At 40.6% G+C, this 23,520-nt stretch overlaps 1 protein-coding gene across 1 annotated transcript in view; it reads left to right on the forward strand.

Annotated features, from left to right (window-relative positions):
- IARS1 (isoleucyl-tRNA synthetase 1) overlaps positions 1-23,520 on the forward strand; it is an 85,016-nt gene that overhangs the window by 46,402 nt on the left and 15,094 nt on the right. The window contains exons 18-30 of the mRNA XM_033140768.1: positions 597-683; positions 1,129-1,212; positions 4,544-4,691; positions 9,162-9,282; positions 9,766-9,857; positions 10,034-10,111; positions 11,662-11,783; positions 15,876-15,978; positions 16,178-16,261; positions 19,235-19,409; positions 20,124-20,236; positions 21,023-21,118; positions 22,417-22,593. Of these exons, the coding sequence (XP_032996659.1) occupies positions 597-683; positions 1,129-1,212; positions 4,544-4,691; positions 9,162-9,282; positions 9,766-9,857; positions 10,034-10,111; positions 11,662-11,783; positions 15,876-15,978; positions 16,178-16,261; positions 19,235-19,409; positions 20,124-20,236; positions 21,023-21,118; positions 22,417-22,593 (1,480 nt within the window). The remainder of the gene's footprint in view (positions 1-596; positions 684-1,128; positions 1,213-4,543; positions 4,692-9,161; positions 9,283-9,765; positions 9,858-10,033; positions 10,112-11,661; positions 11,784-15,875; positions 15,979-16,177; positions 16,262-19,234; positions 19,410-20,123; positions 20,237-21,022; positions 21,119-22,416; positions 22,594-23,520) is intronic.

The following is a 23,520-nucleotide window of genomic DNA, read 5'->3' on the forward strand; positions in this document are numbered from 1 at the left end:
ACTATTATACATGGGAAAACAAAATTTAAATTTCTAACGAGCCTCGTAATCCCAGTGCAATTCTGTTCCTTTACTGAGTACTATAATCAAGTCCCAAGTGAAAGATGAAGGTTTGTGTGTATATATATATATTTGTGTATATATATTTGTGTGTGTGCAGGCTTACACACCTCTACCCTGAAGTGACTGTAGGACTGTGTTAAGCAACATTTACAAATGTGATGTACACAATGCTACAGAGTCACATTATGAAAGAAAGGTTCTGCATCATTATGTCACTCAGTCTTCTTTAACGCAGGAATATTCCTTTCGACACTGTAGCTTTGGAAGGAGGACTGCTTTGTTTGATAATGTAGTTTGTTACAAGATTAGAAGCTAGCAATAGGGGGGAAATAATATGTGAAGATTTTCCAGAAGATCTGCATAATAAAATGACACTTTTGGATAACTATCACCATGTATTTCTTATTAATGTCCCCGGGGTTTGAAATCTGCTAAAAGGAGTCAATTAAAATTTGAAGGCATATAAGGGCTTGAAAGTGTGCTATTTTAGCATTAACCTAGAATCAGCTGCTAACTATCAATTTGTTTTTCAGGTTTTACACGTTGCTCGTGTTGTCCACAGCTCTTTTTGGGAAGCCCCCTTTCAAGAATGTAATTGTAAATGGCCTAGTTCTTGCCAGGCAAGTAATATTGTTAATACCATATCTTGCTCTTTCCTGAGGTTCTGCTTGAAATGTAGTTCTAAGCTGCAAATATTTCTGTGTAATCCTTCATTGAATAACCAACCTTAGCTGAATGACAATTACTTTACACTGAAGGCCCAATCCCTTCCAAAACGATACAAGTATATATATCGTTGGGAGTGGGTCGAATAAAGTAAAAAGCTCATTATCACCCAAGACATAAATATGGCTAGAAAAGAACTATGGTCGTTTCTCCACCTGTTCCATTGTTCTTCACTTTGCAATAAGGCTGTCATGGAAGTAAATATAATTTGCTCTGAGGGGACTGGCACTTTTTATCATAAAAATGGTAGACTGATTTCCCAAGAGTATTTGTATTAATTTTGAGAACTTTACCAGCAATGCATCCTTTGTCATAGTTTCCATCGTTAATCTTTTCTAGTGATGGGCAAAAGATGAGCAAAAGGAAGAAGAATTACCCGGATCCAGTAAACATTGTAAATTCTTATGGGGCTGATGCTCTAAGGTAGGATCCTGCTATTGTCCCCATCCCCCCGTCCCCGTTTCTATTAATGTTTGTGGGTGGGTCCTCTGCTTAGGTATATCCAGTCAAAATTTGGCTTTTGCTACTTGCTTTGGCTGGTGCAGCTACTGCTGTTCATGCAGTAGCAATGTGTGTGTGTGTGTGCGCGCGCTTCTTCTCAGAACTTTGTACAACTTTTAGAAAGAACAAAAGAAGGTAGATACAATTGCAGAACAACTGTATACGTCTTGAACAAAAATACTTTCATAATATGCAAAAGGGGGGAGGAAGTGCTGTGAGGCATCTCAATGGAATGGTGAAGTTGTCCAGATTGTAAAAGCTTCCCCAAAGCTTTTGGTTCACCACTGGTATAAACAGAATGCTAGACCGAATGAAGAATAATGGATTGTCCAGTACTGCAAGCAACGTACAAGGCAGGCCTCGCATCACCGTCAGCTCCCTTTAATTTCCACATTGAAATATCTGTGTGAATGTGTGGATGGGAGCAAAATACTGAAAAATCTTAAAAATACTGAAAAACATTATAGCAAGGATGATTGGATTGGTGGAGTGAGACACTGGATAGGATGAAACCCCATTAGGCTGGTTCATATGATCTCACCAGCATTTTGCGTCTCCGGGGCTCCTGATTATACATGTGTGGGTGTCGTCTTGTGCATAGTCCTTAAGCCTGGGGATTGACTGTGTGTTGTAAGTGGCAAATTGATTGCACAGCTTGGGTGTCTATGTGTGGGAATTTTCATTCGTAGGCTGTGTATCCCATCTCTAGGCTTTCCAGGTCCACACAGCATTATATGATTAATTTCTTCCAGGAGTTGGTAGGCTCTAAACCAAATATATAGCCAATTGTATTCTGGGTGCCTTGAAGAACTTGAGCACTTTTTGGTGTGCATATGGTTTGAATTATTAGCTGTATTTGTTCACCTTAAAGAACATTGTCTTTCTAAAATATATATCTGGCAAGATAAAATATTGTATGTCAGACTTGAGTAAATTTTATTTTCTTTACCTAAATGAAAATCCCCAGCTCTCAAGAGCATTCATTGCTGTCCTCATTTTTCCAGCAAGATAAATCTGTTTTTGCTTGCTGCCTGCCTGATATGTGTACACTAAAAGTCTTATTTATACATACTCCCACACACAATGCAAAGTAGTGCTTGCTAGGTTCATTTAAGGAGAGAGCTCCAGTTCAGATGTCTGAACTTATTTGAAGTGTTTGATGTCAAGCACTTGTGTTCTGTTTATAGAATAAACTACTTCTGACTTTCTTGTGGGTTTTTTCTTTTTTACTGAGCTAATTTAGCTTCTGTGGAAGAAGTTTTTCCCTTCCCATATATGCAAATTTTGATTAAGTACTGCAGAAATATCCTCTGCAGCTTACTGATAAATGTGGTATTTTTGAACAGCTGCACATTTAAACTGCTTAAGGAAGGGAAGAACTCTAAATGAGAGTAACAAGTACTGAGTGAGTTTATTAGTGGCCTTCTTTTCTCTTTTGGTTCCTTGGCTAAAACTTTGCCTATTAGGGATAAGGAATCTGTGGTTCTCCAGGTGACATTGGACTACAGTTCCCATCAGCCCATCCATTGGGCGAACCACCTGAGACTCATTAGAGTGGGAGTTCAACAGCATCTGAGGGTAACAGATTCCCTAGTCGTGGTCCCCATCCCAGTTCTCACATTATTGCTTTGCATGGAAAGTTATCACTTGGTGGGGCAATAAGAATGTAAGAATTTTGCTCTGTTTGTTAGTCTTGGAGATCAAATCAAAATTGAATGGGGAAAATCTCTCTTCGTTTGAATATTTTCAAGTTTGATATTTTTGGAGGATTATCTCAGAGTTAAAAAAATGAATTATGCACATTAGCGGATATATACTTTCAAAAATATATATAGCTGAAGTGTGACATGGAATCAGAACATGAAAAAGGGTACAAGGTTAGATGAACTCGGAACATAGGTAAAAATATTCCAGTGGATGTCTGGGAAGAATTGTGGAACAGTCTCTTGAAGCCCATTCTCTTGGAATACAGCTGCATGGGAAAAAACAACATTATAAAAATGCGCAGGTGGTAAACAAAATAAGCAGCTACATGTTTGAAATCTCAGGGCAGAAAATGACAACTTTCATTACATGTGATAGGAAAATTAAGAAACAGCCTTGGCTTTGTTCAGTGTGGTGCAAGAGCAAAAAGGAGCAAAGTGACTGCAAACTCCTCTCCAAAGAACTGCACACTTGTAGTAGTAATGTACGGAAGTGAGAGCTGGACCATAAAGAAGGCTGATCGCCGAAGAATTGATGCTTTTGAATTATGTTGCTGGAGGAGACTCTTGAGAGTCCCATGGACTGCAAGAAGATCAAACCTATCCATTCTCAAAGAAATCAGCCCTGAGTGCTCACTAGAAGGACAGATCCTGAAGTTGAGGCTCCAGTACTTTGGCCACCTCATGAGAAGAGAAGACTCCCTAGAAAAGACCCTGATGTTGGGGAAGATGGAGGGCACAAGGAGAAGGGGACGACAGAGGATGAGATGGTTGGACAGTGTTCTCGAAGCTACTAACATGAGTTTGGCCAAACTGCGAGAGGCAGTGAAGGATAGGCGTGCCTGGCATGCTCTGGTCCATGGGGTCACGAAGAGTCGGACACGACTGAACGACTGAACAACAACAGCAGTCCTGGCAAGCCATAGTTTGGCTTACCGTGTCATGCAAACTAGGCCACTAACTACAAACCCTGTATCCCTGTTTTAGGTAGTTTTAACCATATTCTTTAGCTTTGGCTGCAATCTTATGCATGCTTTCCTAGGAATAAGCCCAGTGGGACTTCTATCCAACTATACATACATAGGGTTGCATTGTCCAAAAGCCATCTTGTCATATGGAAATGTGAAATGATGGGTTATGGTAATTTGAGCACAGTTCTTTAGAAAGGTTTGCTTTCTAAAGATCTATTCAGCAGCCTAATAGAGTAAGAAGAATGGACATAGAAAATATCCAGCTAAATTGGACTAATTCAACAAATGGAAATGCCTTTTTATGTAGTTGCAGAATTTTGGGGGTGGGTTGGGGGTTACACCTCTGCTAATACTGCCAATTAGAATTGCCATTTCAGCAGTGTGAGTTGTATCTTAGCAACATCTATAGATTTCCTGGCACTGAATAAAGTATTAGGACTTCAACGTTATTTTGGGTGCTGGGTGGAGGATTGTTGAAATTTAAATTGTGTGTATTAAAAAAGGATCTGGTGTGTTTTCTTAAAAGCCATGTCCAAATTTTCATTACTCTGCTCTGTTTGTGTGTGTGTGCTGCTGTAGGCTGTACCTTATCAATTCTCCTGTTGTGAGAGCCGAAAACTTGAGATTTAAAGAAGAAGGTGTGAGAGATGTGCTGAAGGATGTCTTCTTGCCCTGGTACAATGCATATCGCTTTCTCATTCAGAATGTTGTCATTCTTCAACTTAAGGTACAAAGCTTTGCACTGCCAAAGAAAGTTGTTTCTCTAGTCATTACTGTATTATGCTTATCAATATAGGATCTCTAGTCACACGGTGTGCTGCCAACATATGTATTTATTCTTCATGATATCTGTCCTGCTCATCTGATCAAATGGGCTCTCAAGATGGCTCAGGCAACATGTGTTGCTGCAGTCAGTTGTGGTTGTAGTTTATCATTCTTGCATTTTGTTGGAACCAGAGATGTAGAGCTTATAGTGTCAGACCATCACTGGGAAGACCCACATTCAAATCCCTACTCTGCCATGAAGATAATGTGCTGACCTTGATTCTTAATGCCATCATCTATTTTATTTTAAATTTAATGGGGGAAACCTTTATTTGGAGGGGTGGGGGAGAGCATCGGCCTTGCACACAGAAGCTTCCAAGTTCAATACTTGGCATCTCCAGGTAAGGCTGGGAATGTCACCTGTCTGAAAACGTGGAGAACCATTTCCGGTCAATGTAGATACAGTGGTACCCCGCAAGACGAATGCCTTGCACAACGAAAAACTCGCAAAACGAAAGGGTTTTGCGAGTTTTTAGTTGACTCGCGAGACGAATTCGTCTATGGCCGTGCTTTGCCAGACGAATTTGTCTTGTGCAGTACCACTGTAAGCCGGCATCGGACTGTGCCGCGTTTTAAAGCTGCAGCGAGCGAACAGCAGCGCTGCTGTTCGGCTGCTGCAGCCTTAAAACGCGGTGCGGCGCGGCGCGGCGCGGTGCCTGTCGGAAGGGGTGCCGGCCGATCACGCCCGCCATCTTGGGTGGACATGCGCAGTCGACCCAAGATGCCGGGCGCGATTGGCTGGCACCCCTTCCGACCGGAGCCGCGCCGCGCCACATTTTAAAGCTGCAGCGGCCGAACAGCAGCGCTGCTGTTCGCCCGCTGCAGCTTTAAAACGCGGTGCGGCGCCATAGCTGTAAAGTCTTACCTTTTGGCTCCGGTCGGAAGGGGTGCCGGGCGATCGCGCCCGCCATCTTGGGTGGACTGCGCATGTCCACCCAAGATGGCGGACGCGATCGCCCGGCACCCCTTCTGACTGGCGCCCCCGGACTTCCCCCCCCATAGGAACGCATTAATTAAATTTTAATGCGTTCCTATGGGAAACGGTGCCTCGCAAGACGAAATTTCCGCAAGACGAAAAGTCTTGCGGAACGAATTAATTTTGTCTTGCGAGGCACCACTGTACACAATTCTGACCTAAATAGACTAATGCTCTGATTTGGTATAAGGAAGCTTCCTGCTTTTTTGTGAAACTGAACTGTCTCTCTCCCTAACCTATTTTACATGATTCTTTTGGAGGACAAATGTGAGCAGAGGTTCAGAAGAATTGTTTATACCACCCTGAGCGTCTTAGAAGCTGAGGTTAAAAGTTTAAAAATGATAAAGAAGGAGGAAGGGGAAGGAAACTCAAACTCAAGTAGCCCAAGTCAGCATTAATTATGCAGTTTGAGAGTGTAGTCGCAGACAAAAAAAATGTAGGCTGCAATTTATGCCCACTTACCCCAGCGTTAGTCTAAGAATCTGATTTAGAGCTCACTTGTGTTGAGGAGTTGTTCAGTTTATTGGTGCACCAGTGGCTTCTGAAATGCTAATTTACAAGAGTAATTGTAAGTAAAGTTAGAAAATTCTGATGCCAGAAATTTCTGATTTGATGGCACTGTATTTGTATGTCTTACCCTTTTTATGAAGACCAGTTTAGATTCCTAAACTGCTAGTTTAATGGCAGCCATTACTATTCTAGGTTGGGGGACAGTGCTCTCAGGAAAGCAGAATGGGAATGGAATGGAATATTTGATAAACATTTATTTCCTCTTCCCTGTTTCAAATGTGAAATGTTTAGGTTAAGAATGTATATTCTTCATTTAACATGTTCCAAAGTCTATAGTCCTCATTGACTAGAAAGATTTCATTTTATCCAGTGAGATTTAATAAATCTGTAAGCCTCCTGTAATATATATTCTACATAAAAAGTGGTAAAAAAGTAATACTTTATTTAGGATTGTGTTTCATTCGCTGGATTCCAAGAATAGCAGTATATCTCTTCTATGACTGCATTGTAGCATACATAAGATTAAATGATCGCTAGTCATTGATATCAGCTTATTTGAAGCAGTTCATAACTTTTACAAAGTGCACTTGGCAACCTGAGGGAAGACTTCTGACTTGTCAGCGATGCAAATTTCAAAACTCTTCTGGTCAGTCAGTACTTAAATCTTAATCTGTTCTCTCAGCAACTGTTTCTAAATGGTTGCCTTTCAAATAATTTACTTGAAGAGAGAACACGGGTCCTTTGAAGATTGGTTCTTTGGTAAGGAAAGTCTCAACAGATACATTATCTTAGTGAATACACTATGTTTCCGATGGGAAATTGATAACTTGAAGAGCTTATAATTACTCACCTCTCATGATACATGAGCTTTTCAAACCACCATGGAGCCCTTGCTATTAGAAGCAATAAAGGCAGCAGACTTCAATAAATAGTAATGGAAATTGGTTTACATTTTTAGCAGTCACCTCTGTAAGGAGAGCTTTGGAGCTGCATAATTAATCAGCTATTTCTGAGGGTCCCCAGACAATGTTCCTAATACTGTTCTTCAAACTGCCCTAATATTTTACATACTCTGAACTTAGTTTTGGTGCCACTGTATTGTTCTTGTGGTCTTCAGTTCCTGTGAGATGTATTTGCTGTCATAGGCCCTGAGTGGGGAGGGCTGGAACCCCCAAGGTAGAGGATACTAGAGAGCGTTCTAGTGGTGGTGAGTTTCCCTCGCCGTGTACCTGCAACTTGAGGCATTAGCTCCTTTTTCTTAGTTGTAGGAAGCTTGTTCTGGCTTGCCACTAACTCTGCCTCTGAAGTTGTCAGAAACCACATATAGTGCTGCCTGTCCCAGGGAGGTTGCTGCCTCACCTGTCCTGCCTGCCTCTTATGAGGCAGTGGCGCCCCCTCCATCGCCTAGACCATGGAGATGCCAGCACAAGCATGAACAAGCATTGCCCACTCTAAGGACCAGAACCATTTGCTGCGCTAAGTTATCCACACCCCATTCCCTGGCATTTCAGTGGGGTATTGTTGGATCTGTGCCTTTGCTTGTGTAGTTGTGGGCAGCACCTGCTGTGCCTTTGAACCACATTACTTCATTTTGTCTGTGCATCGCACTGATTGGAGCATTAACCACAACCTGGGTTAAGAGTTCTTCATCAAATGGGAGCCCAGGACATTTGCATAACTAAGTTGTGCTGGTAATTGCACAAATAGGAAGCTCTCCCCTCGCTTAAGTTATAGCAATATGGCTCAACTGTTTGAGTATCTGTGGGTGGTTATATATAGTATTAAGGTGAATGGTGCCATAAAGAGGGGCTCTGACCACTCCCTCATTTCATGCAAGGAGCAAGCAGTAAATCCTGGCAAATGTCTCTACATTGCATTTAACCTTTTAAGCTTGCTTTGAAATTACCGTCTGCTAAACTATTTATAAAATGTTATTATGTACCATAGTACTAAAGTGAAGTGCTTTGTACCCAGCTAATGGGAGCAAAGTCCAAATGAGAGGTCCTCAAATGAGAACCCAGAAAGCAGCTATTTTTTGACTGAAGCACTTTTCAAATTATCCTACCTTATTAAAGCAATTGAAACTATTGCTATGTGATACACTTGCCAAGAAATTTGAACTGATGGTATCATCCTGAAAACTACTACCTTCTCAGTGCAGCATGATAAGTTGAACAGACTCTCGGAGTGGCATTCACCCCAGATGGCTTTTTCACTGAAAGAGAATAAATCTGCAAATAGCTGCTGTGTTTGCCTGCATGAGAACATGTCTAATGAATGAATAACATTTGCAACTGACTTCTTGAATGACCCAAGAACTGCAGGAGTTCTCTTTTCATTTGACATTGTTGCACAGTCAGAGGCATACTGGTTCAATACTGGTCTGTACTACTGTGGTAAACCAACTGGAATTGGAAGAATTAGGGTGTGATCCTGCAGCTGACATAAGTGCAGCTCTGCTGGTGAAGAGGAAAACCTGATGACAGGATGGCACTTATATCACCACAGTCCCTGGTAGGCATGCGGAACGCTCTGCAGGCATGTTCGGCCCACTCGTTATGTTCTGCCAGATGCGTGAGCCAAGCAGAGTGTTCTGGGATGGTGAGGCTGTGGACTTGTAAGATCCTCAGCCCCCGCACTCCCCTGACATGCCCCTAAACAGATCCCAAAACTACATCACCCCCTGAGTTGGCTTAGTTAATATCTTCCTTTTGCAGTAAGTAGAAGGGCAAGTGTGAGGAGAAAACAAGGGGAAAGAAATAGAAAAAATGCTCCCCAACCACCTATAATGATGTTATGGTTACCCCAACGTCAGATTCTTTCCCACCTCCACAACATATTGCTCTGGCTCAAGTTAAATCTCTTTTTCCACCTCCATATTCATAGGAAGATGGCAAGGAATTCCTTTACAATGAGAATACAGTTAAAGAAAGCAACAATATCATGGATAAATGGATTCTTTCCTTTGCACAGTCACTCATTCAGTTCTTCAAAGCAGAAATGGCAGGTGTGTATGATTCCTCAAATTTCAGGATTCTAATTACATTCATGTTGGTGCTGCAAGATTATACAGTAGAAATATACTGATTTCTGTATCCGTGGTTGTATTTACTTTTTGTGGGTTGTTTGATGTGGATTCATCAAAATTACTGAGCCCTAGTTAGTTATGCCTATTCATTTCACTGCATCTACTTAGAGTAGGACTAACTTTGGATACAACCCAATGTTTGTTTATAGATTTGAACATTTTTGCTCTCTTAACATGAGTTTGAATCTAAGGTTTGAAAAGGGCTTTCTTAACTATGGATAACATGAATAAGGGACTCATAGTCAAATCCATTCTTTATGGTGATACATTTTAAATGTTATTAAGGTATTGTCATAGGCTCCAGCTGGTTTTTATATCTTCTAAGATTTTGGTAAGAAAAAGAGACTGAAGCCAAAAGGTTAATGGGACATTACAGCTTGCTATTTTCCCTCTCACTTTCAGCCTACAGACTGTACACAGTAGTTCCTCGTCTCGTTAAGTTTGTAGACATTCTTACCAACTGGTATGTCAGAATGAATCGCAGGAGGTTAAAGGTATGTGACTTCTGTTTCCAGGGTGTATACATGAGAGGTGGAAGTAGTTTGCTCCTGAGTTAATTCAGGTTCCCTTTAAAGCTGACTACCTTCTTGATTTGTGTGTTGAAGATCAATACCATTTTGTGTAATTATTGGCCTAATCTCTCTTACGTCTATGACTACTTCTTGAGTAGGGTGAAAATGGAACAGATGACTGCATTATGGCCTTAGAAACCTTATTCAGCGTTCTTCACTCCATGTGCAGACTTATGGTAAGAATTAACTACGGTACAGTCATTTATCTGGGATGCGGGTGGCGCTGTGGTCTAAACCACTGAGCCTCTTGGGCTTGCCAATCAAATCTGGGTGAGCTCCCGTTGCTCTGTCCCAGCTCCTGCCAACCTAGCAGTTTGAAAGCACATCAGTGCGAGTAGATAAATAGGTACTGCTGTGGCGGGAAGGTAAACGTCATTCCTGTGTGCTCTGGCTTCCATCACGGTGTTCCATTGCACCAGAAGTGGTTTAGTCATGCTGGCCACATGACCCAGAAAGCTGTCTGTGAACTAACGCCGGCTCTCTCGGTCTGAAGCAAAATGAGTGCCGCACCCAGTGCTAGATTTATGTATAAGCTAAACAAGCTATAGCTTAGGGCTACACTCTCTTGGGGGCCCCCAAAAAAATTAAAGGGAAAAACCCACTGGATGTACATTTCCAAAATAAAAGATAAAAAACAAATAAAATAAAACCTACATACAGCAACAGTGTTTTGTGTTGTGATGTAAGTAATGGGCCCCACCTGCTAGCCTGCTCTCTAAAATATCACATATAAAGGGCCCCATTACCTTCAGTAACTTAGGGCCTCATCAAACCTAAATCTGGCCCTGACCGCACCCGATAGTCACCTTTGACTGGACTTAACTGTCAGGGTTCTTTTACCTTTTATCTTACCTTACAATCATCCTCTTACAGATTTAGGTACAGAAGCGTTGCTTTTTGATATAGTCCAATGAAGGTCATGACACTCAGCTTGTAACACAGAGAGGGTTCTTGCCAGGGCTGCATGTGTGTTATGATTCTGCAGGAGCACATAATGTGGAACTGGGGCACAATCCAGCTCTCTGACAAGTCTCTGATTTAATTAAGGGAAGGAGAGTGGGGGGCAAGTTTCTTTAGTTAGGAAGAAATGCTTGGCCGTGTCTGGTGAAATCTCAGTAGTCAGAAGGCTTGGAAGGTTCGCTGTGTCCTGGCATGGCAGGACAAGGACTAAGATGGTGCTTGTTAAGATTTCTGACTTGAATGCTATTCACTTTCTTTCATTCCTCTGTTCTGTGAGGGTATCTAGAGAGCTTATGAGATATAGGTTGCCTTCCTGGTCTCTGAAATGAGCTATTCTCTTTGCTGAATACCTATCTGTAAAGAGGCCAGGTAAGAAGCACAGCCATCAGGTGGTATTAAACCTGATGTAATTTGGTTCTTTTGATTAGCCAGAGGAAGTTGTTCAACTGGAAATAGTTTCCTGATGGAACTCTGCAGTAACAGAGAATATCTGGGGCTATATCCAACAGAATTCTGTGCATACAACAAAACTTCCTGTTCTCTCTAGCCCTCTACATACTCTTAAGACTAGCTCTGAAGAGTTGGAGGATCCTCTGGAGCAGATTTGCACTGGCGTATGGGAGGAGAGGAAACGGAAGTCTTCTTGTATAAGTGAAACTCTGCTTGTGCAGTGTTGGGTACAACCTATGAGTTTTAGCAATTTATAATTCATTTATAATTACTTCAAATTATAGAATAGCCAAGTAATGAAAAATTGTCATTCCAGGCACCTTATACTCCATTCATCACTGAACTGATGTACCAGAATTTGAAGACTCTTATTGATCCTGCCTGCATTCAGGAGAAGAACACAGATAGCATTCACTACCTCATGGTTCCTCAAGTTCGGTGAGCAACTCAGTCAATGGTAGTGGATGCCCAAGTTTAAGGTTTTATGGGTCAAAGCCAGCACTTTGAATTGGACTCTGAAACGAATTGGCAGCCAGTGCAGTCAGGCCAGGATCAGTGTAGTAAACTCAAACTGTCTTGTCCCAGTGAGTAACCTGGCTGGCAAATTGTGCACTAGCTGTAGTTTCTGAACCGTCTTCTGAGGCAGCCCTCTCTTTTATGCTTTATCTATAAGGCAAAATATTAGAGTTCTTAAAACATGTTTTTTCCAAATTCATTTGTAAAACTGCTGTAGAATCTGCAACTTTATTAAATACCCATACCTGATGCTGAATTGTAGACTGAAGTGGATGGTTGAAGATACTGTGGTTCCATAGAAAACCAGTTCTGATAAATACTGGAAAGGAGTAGATGAAAACATTTTACAAGGTGTAAGCAACAGCCAGGGAAAAGGTTTTAGTGATCAATACAATTGAAGGAAGCTGATCTGTTTTGTTTTGTTTTGCTTTGTTTTTGTTTGAGGAAGAAAATGTGTTTATATATTGAAACAAAAAAAAAAAAAATCCTTCCAGTAGCACCTTAGAGACCAACTAAGTTTGTTCTTGGTATGAGATTTCGTGTGCAGGCACACTTCTTCTTCACTATATATAAGGGTCTGGTGACTTCTGTTTCAGTGTATCTGAAGAAGTATCACGAAAGCTCATACCAAGAACAAACTTAGTTGGTCTCTAAGGTGCTACTAGAAGGAATTTTTTATTTTTTATTTTGTTTAGACTACGGCAGACCAACATGGCTACCTACCTGTGACTGTTTATATATTGGTTTTTTGATGTTCTGACCATGTTGCAGTTTGCAGTTTAGCAGAAGCCCCAACACTTGTTTTCTGGATATGGTTGGCAAATAGGTTTGGATATGCTTTGAATATTTCTTGTTTTCACCCGGGGGAGCTGTTTTTGGTATCTCATTCAATTGCATTGTCATTAATCAAGAGAGCTAAAATCATTTTCTCTTGTGATACAATCCAAACAGTTTAGTGGTATATGAGTTAAATCTCTTCTATCAAAGCTGGTGGATTTTGCAGGGTATAAATGTTCTTTTGTTTGCAGCACAGAAGGTACATTGTCATTACAAATGCCCTTGAACTAGTACTTTGAAAGGCACATTAGAAATATGTTCAGTTATTTATAGGAATCTAACTTAATTTTTTTTAGTCCCAGGTGCCACCTTGTTCTGTCCAATTAATGATGCCAAAGATAAATGTGATTTGTGAATGTAAATTACATTTAAAAAATACTGCAACTTGACTTGCTTTGTTAGAGAGTTTATTTGTTTTTAATAGCTAGTCTCTAGTGAAGCAGTTTTTCCACCTCCCAAAAGCTTTGTAGTAATTACTGAGTCTGTTAACGGGTTGGGATACCATTTCCCCTTGTTTCTGTACTATATAATGGACTTGCCCATGATGGAAAGCAGTCAGACTGCACATGCCATGGTTGTCAGGCTAAAGGTTTAAATTTTATTTTGCTTTCCTTTGGGCAGCTTTTAAGTAGTTAAGTTTATCATTTTTACTGTCTCCATTGTTGAAATGAGAATGTGTCCAGTTTCCTGAATTCGCTTACAAACTAGCTGTTCAGTATTTGCTTTATGTGTATACTGAGGGAATTTCAGTGTGTTTCTATCCTGCCTTACTGCACATAGTTTCAAGGCTTTAAGGTTAAATAATTTAATATAAAAACTATTAAAATATATTTTAGTATAAAACAATAAGAAGATAGACCCAACATAATTAAGCATGAGCATCGGTTAAGGCAAAGTTAATGCATTAAAGCAGCACTAGAATCTGTAGCATTTATCTTTCCACCCAGTCCCTAAAAAAGTGGATCTTGGGTTCATGGTCCAGGGGTTGAAGGTCCAATCATTGGCTCATTCATCTGGCTTCAGCAGAGAGTCTCCTCAGAAGTTCTCAAGGAATGAGCAGGTTCTAGGTCCATATTTTGGTAACCTTACACCAGGCAGGGGTGGGGAATGTTGGACGCTAGGGCTGAATATGGCCCTCTAGGCCTCTCTGTCTAGCTCTCAGTACTCTCCATAGGCCACACCACCCTCCCCATCTCAGGTACTTTCCTCATGTCTGGAATGTGTTCTTGAACTTTGAATTGTGGCAATGCTTCTTGCTTGCCATGATGGAGAGATGTGTGTGGATGTAGAAACCTCCTCCTTTTGTATGGCTAGAATGTATTGGATACTGTACAAAGGAAAGTGTTGCATCCATTGCACTGTATCACTTTTTTTGCCTCTGGCCCAATCCACCACTGGCAGGAAGGCGCTAGAAGACTGGCTTTGAGGTGAGGCTGCCTTTCAGACTGCAAAATGTTCCTCACTCCTATCTTACACTTTAAACTTTGGGGAACAAAAGATTATCAAGCAAATGAAGATGGCTTTGTCATCTCACTGTGAGTTCTGAAATAAGCCGTATAGGTACCAGCTGCTTTACAGAACTTGGATTGATTAGAATCTCATAATTCTATTTCCTGTCCGGCTGTGTGGAATTTTGAATAGCAAGCAAGTCCCATTTTCATACATCCAAACTTTTATTTTAAGGCTCGTCCATAATTTGTTTCTTTTGTGTGTGTAAGTCACCGTTCCAGTCTGCTTCTCATCTTCATTTTTGGATAGTTTTATTTGCTAGACAGATCAATAATTTTCTAATTTAAGTTATGGTTAATGAATGGAATAAGAGGCATTGGACCATCTCATAAATATGATGGATTTTTTTCCGTATTGTGTGGCTGAGTGACCAATAAAAGCATTGATTGCCAATGAAAGGCTATTCATATTTCAGTGGTCAGGCTTAACCTCCAGAATTTTTACTGGTTGCAATTCCTTTTAATATTTAGCAACTTAGTTACTAGAATATTACTTATTTACCCTCCATGTGACATAAAGTTCTTCGTAATAAGTAAAAAAAAATATTGAAATGCAAAATAAAACATAAAACCGTTAAAAAGCGGGGGAGGGTGATGCTACATAAATAACGCAAACCATAACTTGCCACACACTGAAAATCCAAACAGACTTAAAAGGAAAACACAGCCCCAAGGCCCAGATTTTACCAATTTCAAAGGCAATCTACCGTGGACAGGCTATTCCATAACTGGAGTGCCCATACTAAAAGGGCCCTCTTCCTGATGACTGCCCACCTTGCGTCATTTGATGGGCACACTGAGCAGGACTGCCAAAGAGTATCAAGCTTTGGGTAGATACATATGGGAGGAGAGGTGGTACCAATCTGTCTAGGGATTTAAAAATTAAAACTCGCATGGACTTGGGAGCCCAGTGCAGCTGACAAAACCCTGTTGTAATATGGCCCAGTCCTGGCTAATCATCTTGCAGCCCTGTTCTGGACAAGCTGCTGTTTCTGAACTGCTTTTAACAAGAGTATCAGAAGCAAACTGGCAATAAAGTGATAAAACAACCATTAAGCTATGTCTTAAAAGCTTGAGATAATGAAAAAAATATTCACTTAGCACCTAGAAGCTGCTGGTACAGTAGGGCAGAACCTTCCGCCTGACACCGACATCATTGCTGCTTACCAGAGTGGGGGCAGGGCAGCAGTGTAGATGCCCTGGCAGGGTCACTGGATTGGCACAGCTGCTGTGTTAGCAGAGCTCTAACCTCAGCACTGCTCACACTGTCCTGGTAAGTGGCAGTGATTACATTTTCAGGAGGGCAGCTCTGTGACATCACCCCACCCCTCCAGCTACTCCTAGTTTGTCCTAATAATTTAATGGAATAGGTTAGGCAGAAAGAGAATTGACTTGCTCTAGTTTATAATTTTCACGGGTGAGCAGGAAGATTCGAACCCAGTCTCCATAGTCCATATCCACCACGGTGCACTGACTCTCAAATTGGCATTTGTGTTTGGTGCAGTCTTTAAGATGGTCAAAAATGCTGCTTCTGGCAATTCTGCCATACAAGAGGGTCCCAGCAAAGGGCTTTTTCTTTTCAGCCAGGTTTTAAAGGTAGGTTATTATTTTTAAAGGGGTTAGCTTCATATGTAAAACAAGTTTTAATTTCCCCCCCTTTTGAATCTAGAGAGGATCTGATTGACAGAAATATAGAAAGTGCCGTTTCCCGAATGCAATCTGTTGTTGAGCTTGGGCGGGTAATCAGAGACAGGAAAACCATTCCAGTAAAGGTAAGATGTTTTTTAATTTCTCTTACATCAATATCCCATAAGCACTTATTGGTTGTGACAGAGAAATGCATAGGTAAATCAATGAATTCCAGAAAATGAACTATAAGTATATCTGTTAAATAGCCATGGTTTAAATAGCCATTTTGCAATAGATCTTGGATAACTTTTTCCAGACTGATGATATTGAATTTAATTTCAGTATCCACTGAAAGAGGTGGTAGTTATTCATCAGGATCCTCAGGCGCTGGAAGATATCAAGTCCTTGGAAAAGTATATACTTGAGGTAAGATAGAAGAGCAGAAGGCATTGCTGCTAGAACTTAACTTCTTATCGGTTTTTATTCAGATTGATGCCACGTTTTTTGCCTTGCAAGTCAGTCAACATAACAGCACACCATGATCCAGCCTGCACAGGAGAGTGGCAGATGTGGATATTGCCCTTGCAACTTCGTTGAGAACGTTTTTGCTTAAAATTAGGTGCCGCTTTGCCACCCTGGGTTCCTTGGTGGTGGGAATATAAATTCAGTTAAAAATAAAACAGAGTGGGTTGTATCCAACCAAGCTGCCCTGTTAGGCAAGAACTTCCACCCACTGGTGGAGGAAGGGGTGTGTGGTGGGTGCGGTCTGCCCTGGGTGTCATCCCTGAGGCGGGTGACATTGCCGCCCCGCCCCCCTGGGACGCTCACCTTGCCCCTGTGGGCAGCTAGCCCTGTCCCTGGGTGCACAGCATGTGCGCTGCTCCGGGTGCCGGAGCAGCTAGCTCCGCCTCTGCTTCCACCTGCACAAGGGGACTGCTTCCCCATCTATACTGGGGTTTTTATCAATCCTCCAAAGCAGATTTGGAGCAAGGAGTGGGAAGAAGAGAGGGAGGGAGAAGACCACCCATTTGGCAGGTGGAAGTCCTTGTGTGTTGGGATGAGTTTGTTGGATATATCTTTCACACACATACACATACCTTATGACTCAGCCTTTGGATTTCATTTGACACAGGACTACTCTTGTGTGCTGCTTTATATTGGCTTGGCTTTGGACTCCCCTTGTTATTGCTTAATGCTGTCCTGTCTTGGACATGAGCCTGCAGTGGACTCTTGTGTGTTGTCTTACTCCAGTCAAGCTCAGGCACAGAGAACTAACTCATTTGGTGTAGGAGAAAGTATCAAGATCTAAGTGTAGGCAGGGGTTAATCAAACACATGCTTGCTTGAAAAAAAAGATGTTATTACTGAGGACTCTTGATTACATATGAGGACTGCAAGGACCAAACTCAGCAGAGGATAAATTGTGACATCTGTAGATTATGTATAATACAGTTGACTTTTGGCCACATATTTTTCAGAGATAAATACTTCATGATCATTGATCATTCACAAAATCATGAAAAAGGATTGTATTGCAGCATCGCAGCATCATTTTTCATTATGCCTTTCTGAAGAAGCTGCCCTCCTAAAACCGTCTCATTCCACTAAGCTAATTTCAAAAGGGCAGTTTTGGATTTTGGTGCAAAATAAGTTTTTTTTTAAAAAAGCTGTTGGTATGGATGTGGTGGCTTTCCTTGAGTTTCCTGGTGAAATGGGACAAGGTGGAGAACCTAAGTAACACTCCTGCTCTGTGGCTGCTTATGGGTGTCTGTGGACCTGCTTCCACCTGCGTCCTTTTGGAGTGTGGCTGATGGAAACGCAAGAGGATCCACTCGCTTGTTGTGTAAAACCTTGTTGCTGTCAGTTCTTTGTGATTCTAATACCAATTGCGAAAGCACAGTTCATTTAGCAGTAAGTGGAAGGAAGATTAGTATGTGGATTTTCCTGTTGAAAAAAAGAAGAGAAAAAAAGAAATGAGATGGAAAGAAAGCGCATAAAATGTTTTGATTGTTTTGTACTAGTAAATTGCTTTCAGCTAAGCATTGCTTCAGAGGGCTGATAGTGAACTGTTCTGATCTGGAAATGGAGCCAATTTTATCCTTTATTTTAGAGATTAAAGTGTGGCTTGCCAGACAAAGTGACCCCTTGTGTGGTTTCGTGTATCGGATTCTTAGAGCTCAATGCCTCATAAAAGACATGGAACTCTTTATAATATTGTGTGTACATTTGTTTGGCCAGACAAAAGGTCTCCCAGGCTTCCTAAGAAGAAGAGCAACACGGCAGAAGTATGCTAAAAAAGCTTTCAGATGCAAAATAGGAAAGGTGGTTTATTTTATCAGACCATCTCCTGTTTGGTTTGTACAATTTTATTTAACACCAATGTTGCATTAGATGGAATTAAACAGTAGATAGTTCTTAGTTACTGAAAAGTGTTCACTATTTAGGAAAATATTAGTTTGGGATTAGTTCAAGGAGGAAAAGAGGCCTGTCTTAATTCTTAAGATTTAGTGTCAGGAGTATAACGTATTCCTGGACACCGCAGAGTTAGACGCAGACTTTTCTGGAAGCTTCTGGCTGTTGTGAAATTGACTAGACAGCTCAACGCAGGAACTCAGCAACTCACTGGATAACTATATACAGTATTTATTGATTGAAGCAACTAGTATCCATAAGTTACTATTTACAGACTTTACAAAATAAAAGAAACAAAACATAAAATCTTTCCTCTCTGTCTCTCTCTCTCTACACTGACCACGTTCTCCACACACTAACAACTCACCACAAAGCTCTCACACAGAGCTCAGTTCTTTAAGAACTCATTGACCAATCACAGGTTGTTGCTAAGGGTCTGAGAGAGAGCAGATCTGGGCTTTCTGCCAACTAGTAATTGCTTGGAGATAGACAGCTGAAATTCTGCACGTATGCAACTCTGAAATCTCTAACATTAATAACAAGAGCCAAGGACAAGGGCTGAATGGAATAGGGGCAATCTCAAAGGTTTTATGGGTTATGGAGTGAGGAAACCTTGAGTAGAGTAGGACTGGGGTCTTTCGAAGGTGTAAGGTGGAAACTCAGGGGTGGGAATAGGTAAGGATGTTTGGACAATAATTTGGTGGGAGAACTTTTTCTTATTTAATTGCATGGATGGAAGCTCTATTTAACTTGTATAGCAAAGTATTTTTGTATAGCCTAACAATCTAAAATGATTTAATCATAGTACTGTTCAAACTTTAAGCACACATACATCAAAACTGCAGACAGCTGTTTTTTGTTTGTCCTACTCTCTGTAATATTTTGCCGTTCAGCCTGTAAAATGGTTTGTTAATCATGACTTCAAGTGATGATTATTTTTAAAATTATTTATTTTCATTTTATTACTTTTTTTTTTGGAAATGCACAGGAACTTAATGTCCGTCAAGTGACATTATCAACTGAGAAAGATAAATATGGAATCCGCCTAAGAGCAGAACCTGATCACATGGTGCTTGGGAAGCGTCTGAAAGGTGCTTTTAAATCTGTTATGGCTGCTGTGAAGGAATTGAAAAGTGAGCAGTTGGAAGAATTCCAGAAGACTGGTTAGTATCAGTGGAGTATGTGTAGTTTGTCAGAAAAGTGTGATGGGGTTGACCTTGGAAACGGACACAAAATAATTTTTATTTTCAGGTATGCAAACCGATCCATTTAGCTGCTTGGGTTTCTTTTCTAGTCTAAAAGCAAAAAATAGGCAGAGATTTAAAAGCTATTTCTCTTGTTAGTATATTGTCAAATGTTTATAGGTTCCATAAACATATTGGCAAATAACTGCAAAGAGGAGAAAGGTTAAATCAATTCTGCAAAATGAGGAAATGTTCAGGGAAGCGCTTAGTCAGGGGTCTAAATGTCTATAAAAGAATCCAAACTACCTTGAGTGGAAAATGTTTTTATAGTTCTCATATTTTGCTTTCAGTGTTCTTTGGATGGTCTAAGCTTTCAGAACCTGGAATACTTTGTTCCAGTTATTCTGCCAGAGACTGAAGAGTTGGAAACTGGATTTTCAAAGTTACTGAGGGAATTTTGACAGGCGGGAGACCCCACCCTCCTGTCAATTTCTTATAAACATCTGGCCCTTGGAGCAAAAATGTTTGTTCTAAACACAAGAAAGTCAGAGAAATACATGGATATGGATGTTGTCATTCAGACAAAAGACAGAAAGCATCAGTACATCAAAATGTTGACTAATTGCACATTTTTGAAAGCTTGGAATGCTTGCTTAATATGAAATAGGTAATTCTCTGGTTTAAATGAATCAGGCACCATTGTTGTAGAAGGACATGAACTGCATGAAGAAGATCTCCGTCTGATGTACACCTTTAACCAGACTGAAGGAGGATCTGTCCAATTTGAAGCACATTCTGATTCTCAGGTATTGAATATAGTGATCAGTGACAATGATGGGAAATCCAGATGTTCATGTTGCTAGCACTAGTTGCTGTGGATCAGTGCCTCTGCAATATAGAACCTATATTTTGGCATATCTGCTCGAGATGGCAGGAAACAGTGATCCAAAGAGTTGCTTAGGCTCGTGCAAGGATTTATAACTAACCCAGGGGAATATTTGACATAGAACAGTTGGCTTCTGTTCCGTATCATAAATGGACATAATCGTATTATAGCAGTTGCAGGAAGTGTAGAACTGAGCAGATAAATTGAAGAAGAGCAGAACAAAAAATGGCTGGAATTTGGAGAAGGAGCTGTGTCATTAGCAGCAATAGCTTAAATGAGGAGGAGCGCTTTGCAAGTCTAAGCAATGACATCCTCAGATAAGTGTCCTCCATAACTGCAGGAAGTTACTGTTTTTTCTGATCCTGTGGCTGGCTATTTCACTTTCAAGTAGCTATGCCCAGCTAAAATCTAAATACCTGCAGTTTGCTTAGCACCCCATCACTACCACCACAACCTGTATTGTCACTTCTGACACCAGGGCAAAAAGTTAAGCCCACCAGGCATGGGGTTGTCCTAGTGTGCCCCATTGTGCATGTCTCTAGCAGTATATATATTGTAACACTTCAAAAGAACAACAAAGATTGAGTTAATAGTAACTAGCTCTAACTTGTGAAACACAGTTTCTCTTGTCTCAATCCACATGAACATGCCCATGATTGTTGTTATAAAAGAATGTATATATAGCACCTGCCTTTTTTCTGGCCAGGTTTTGGTTCTCCTGGATGTTACTCCTGATCAGTCTATGGTCGATGAAGGCGTTGCACGCGAAGTAATAAATCGCATCCAGAAACTTCGGAAGAAGGTTAGTAAATTGGGGTAATGAAGCACAAGAGCAGTCTCCCCTGCTGTATTCAGAAGCATGCTGCCTCTGACCATGGAGGCAGAGCACAGTTGTTGTGGCTAGAACAGGATAGCCTTCTCCACCATGAATTTGTCTAAGCCTCTTTTAAAGCCATCCAAGTTGATGGCCATCACTGCCTCCTGTGGAAGCAAATTCTATAATTCAAATAGGTGCCGTGTTATGAAGTACCTTCTGTTGTCTGTCCGGAATCCTCTAGCATTCAGCTTCACTGAATGTCCACAAATTTTAGTGTTATGAGAGAGGCAGAAAAACGTTTTTCTACCCACTTTGACTGATAGCATGCCCACTCACTGTTGGGCCTGGTGTCACTACCCACAATGCTTCTGTGGAGGAGTCTACCTCTTTGGGGATTTCTGGCTTGTTGAATTCAACGCTTTTTTTGATGTATAGAGTGACACCACCTCAAGTCTGTTGTTCCCTGTCCTATCGAATTTAGATTCAGAGATAAACTCGTGTCCTACCAGTTCTCTCCATTCCATCAGGTTTTTATTATGCCCAGTAAATGAATGCCGTCCTCTTAAGACCAAGCACTCCAGTTTGCGCATCTTGACATGGAGGCTTTCTGGCATTAGCGTATAAACACTTACAAACCGTGACTCTCTTCAAGTATATTTGGCGATTGTGTGTTGGCCTGCGGTGCTTTGGCCTCTCTCAGTTGTTATCCTGTGTGCCTGCACTCACAATGTCTAGATTTATGCATGAAGAACAGATGGCTATAAAAGGAGACTAGAAAAGATGATTTTAAAAATGAGCATGACATAGGTAATTGTGTGTGAAGGTGACTTCTCATTTTATTAAGATAACAAGAACTATAAATGCCATTGCTCAATCAACTGCAGATTCCTCCAGAACAGAATTGTGTTCATTTGGTTAATATTTTTTAAATCTGGGGACAGTATTTGTTGGTCAGTTCTACTTTTTGTTTGCATTCTTAAATAGAAAAAGTAACTGCTCATTGCAGAATACCTTTATTTTTGTTTTTCTTGGTGAAATCTTTTTTATTTTGAAGAAAAATGTTTTGTAGAGTGCCATTGGACTTTGGCTAAGACATACTAACATGTGATGTGCAATTAGATGCTTTTCTGCTTGCCTGAATATTTGCTATAATTATGCTTGACTTTTTAAATGTGTGTTTTGTTCTGATTATGCCAAAAAACAGATTTTACTTTTTGGTTGCAAATATTTGGCTATAGGTAATCTTTATTGCTCACTCAATTGGGTTGCTGATTTTGTTACAGCGCAATCTTGTTCCGACGGATGAGATTACAGTGTATTACCGTGCTCATCCAGAAGGTGATTATCTTGATACTGTTATTAAGGAGCATACAGATTTCATTTTTGCAACAATAAAGGCTGCCTTGAAGCCATACCCAGTGCCTACCTCAAAGGAAGTGCTTATTCAAGAGAAAACCCAGGTAAAAACAAGCAAGAATTTCTTTGGAAAATATTCACCTCACCCCATTATCTGAATAATGCATTGCCTCACATTAAATGTTTATTGGACCAGACTCGGTATATCCATTTCAGATGTTCATATTATATGACAAGCTTTAAGTTCAGGAAGTCACAGAAATCATCCAAGTGGTTTCAAAACTGGTCAGCATGGACTTACATACCCAGCACTAAAAACGCTCTTGGTTTTCTGCATTTCAGCTAATCATCTGTACCATATGAAATTAAAACTCAGAAATGCATGTTGTAGGTTACCTTTTTGATTGTATCTACTGATTTCAAGTAAAGCAAATTAATTCCAATGACGCTCAGGAGTCTCTTTTAATGCAGACTTGATAGGCCTTAATCCACAGGGGTAGTATCTGTTGAAATGTTTCTTAAGAGCTACATTACTGTGCTTATTTTAGCCACTGCCGACATAAAAAGTGCTTTCTCAACTCCCAGAGTTTATCATGTGGGTGTCACCTGTAAGCTGGGTATTTCACAGGAACACCATGTTTTGCAGATGCCTCCTTTATGAGAGCAAAGAATTGTGTAAATGTAGCAATATGTATTATTGGGCATAGGTTATGGCTTATAAATACCGGTAGCACATCTCCCCATGCAGAAAATGCCAGCTCCATTACTCTTCCAAGTTAAGTCTTTTGCTTGGCCAGTTGGATATATTTTACTCACCTGAATATAGAGTGAATGCATCTGGGTAGCACAGTATAGAAGTGTGAAAAGACCATAGATTATTTTTTCCTTTTACATCAAATAGTAGATTGTTTAAAAATAGAACAATGCATGTCTTGAAATTATTTGAAAGATAAAAGGTAGTCTGTGAAGTTGCCTATTTCTTTTAAGTTACACAATGAACTTAAACTGCACAACGTAACTGTTATTTTGTG

This window comes from Lacerta agilis, chromosome 2 (genome assembly GCF_009819535.1).
Source record: "Lacerta agilis isolate rLacAgi1 chromosome 2, rLacAgi1.pri, whole genome shotgun sequence".
Classification (NCBI taxonomy): Eukaryota; Metazoa; Chordata; class Lepidosauria; order Squamata; family Lacertidae; genus Lacerta; species Lacerta agilis.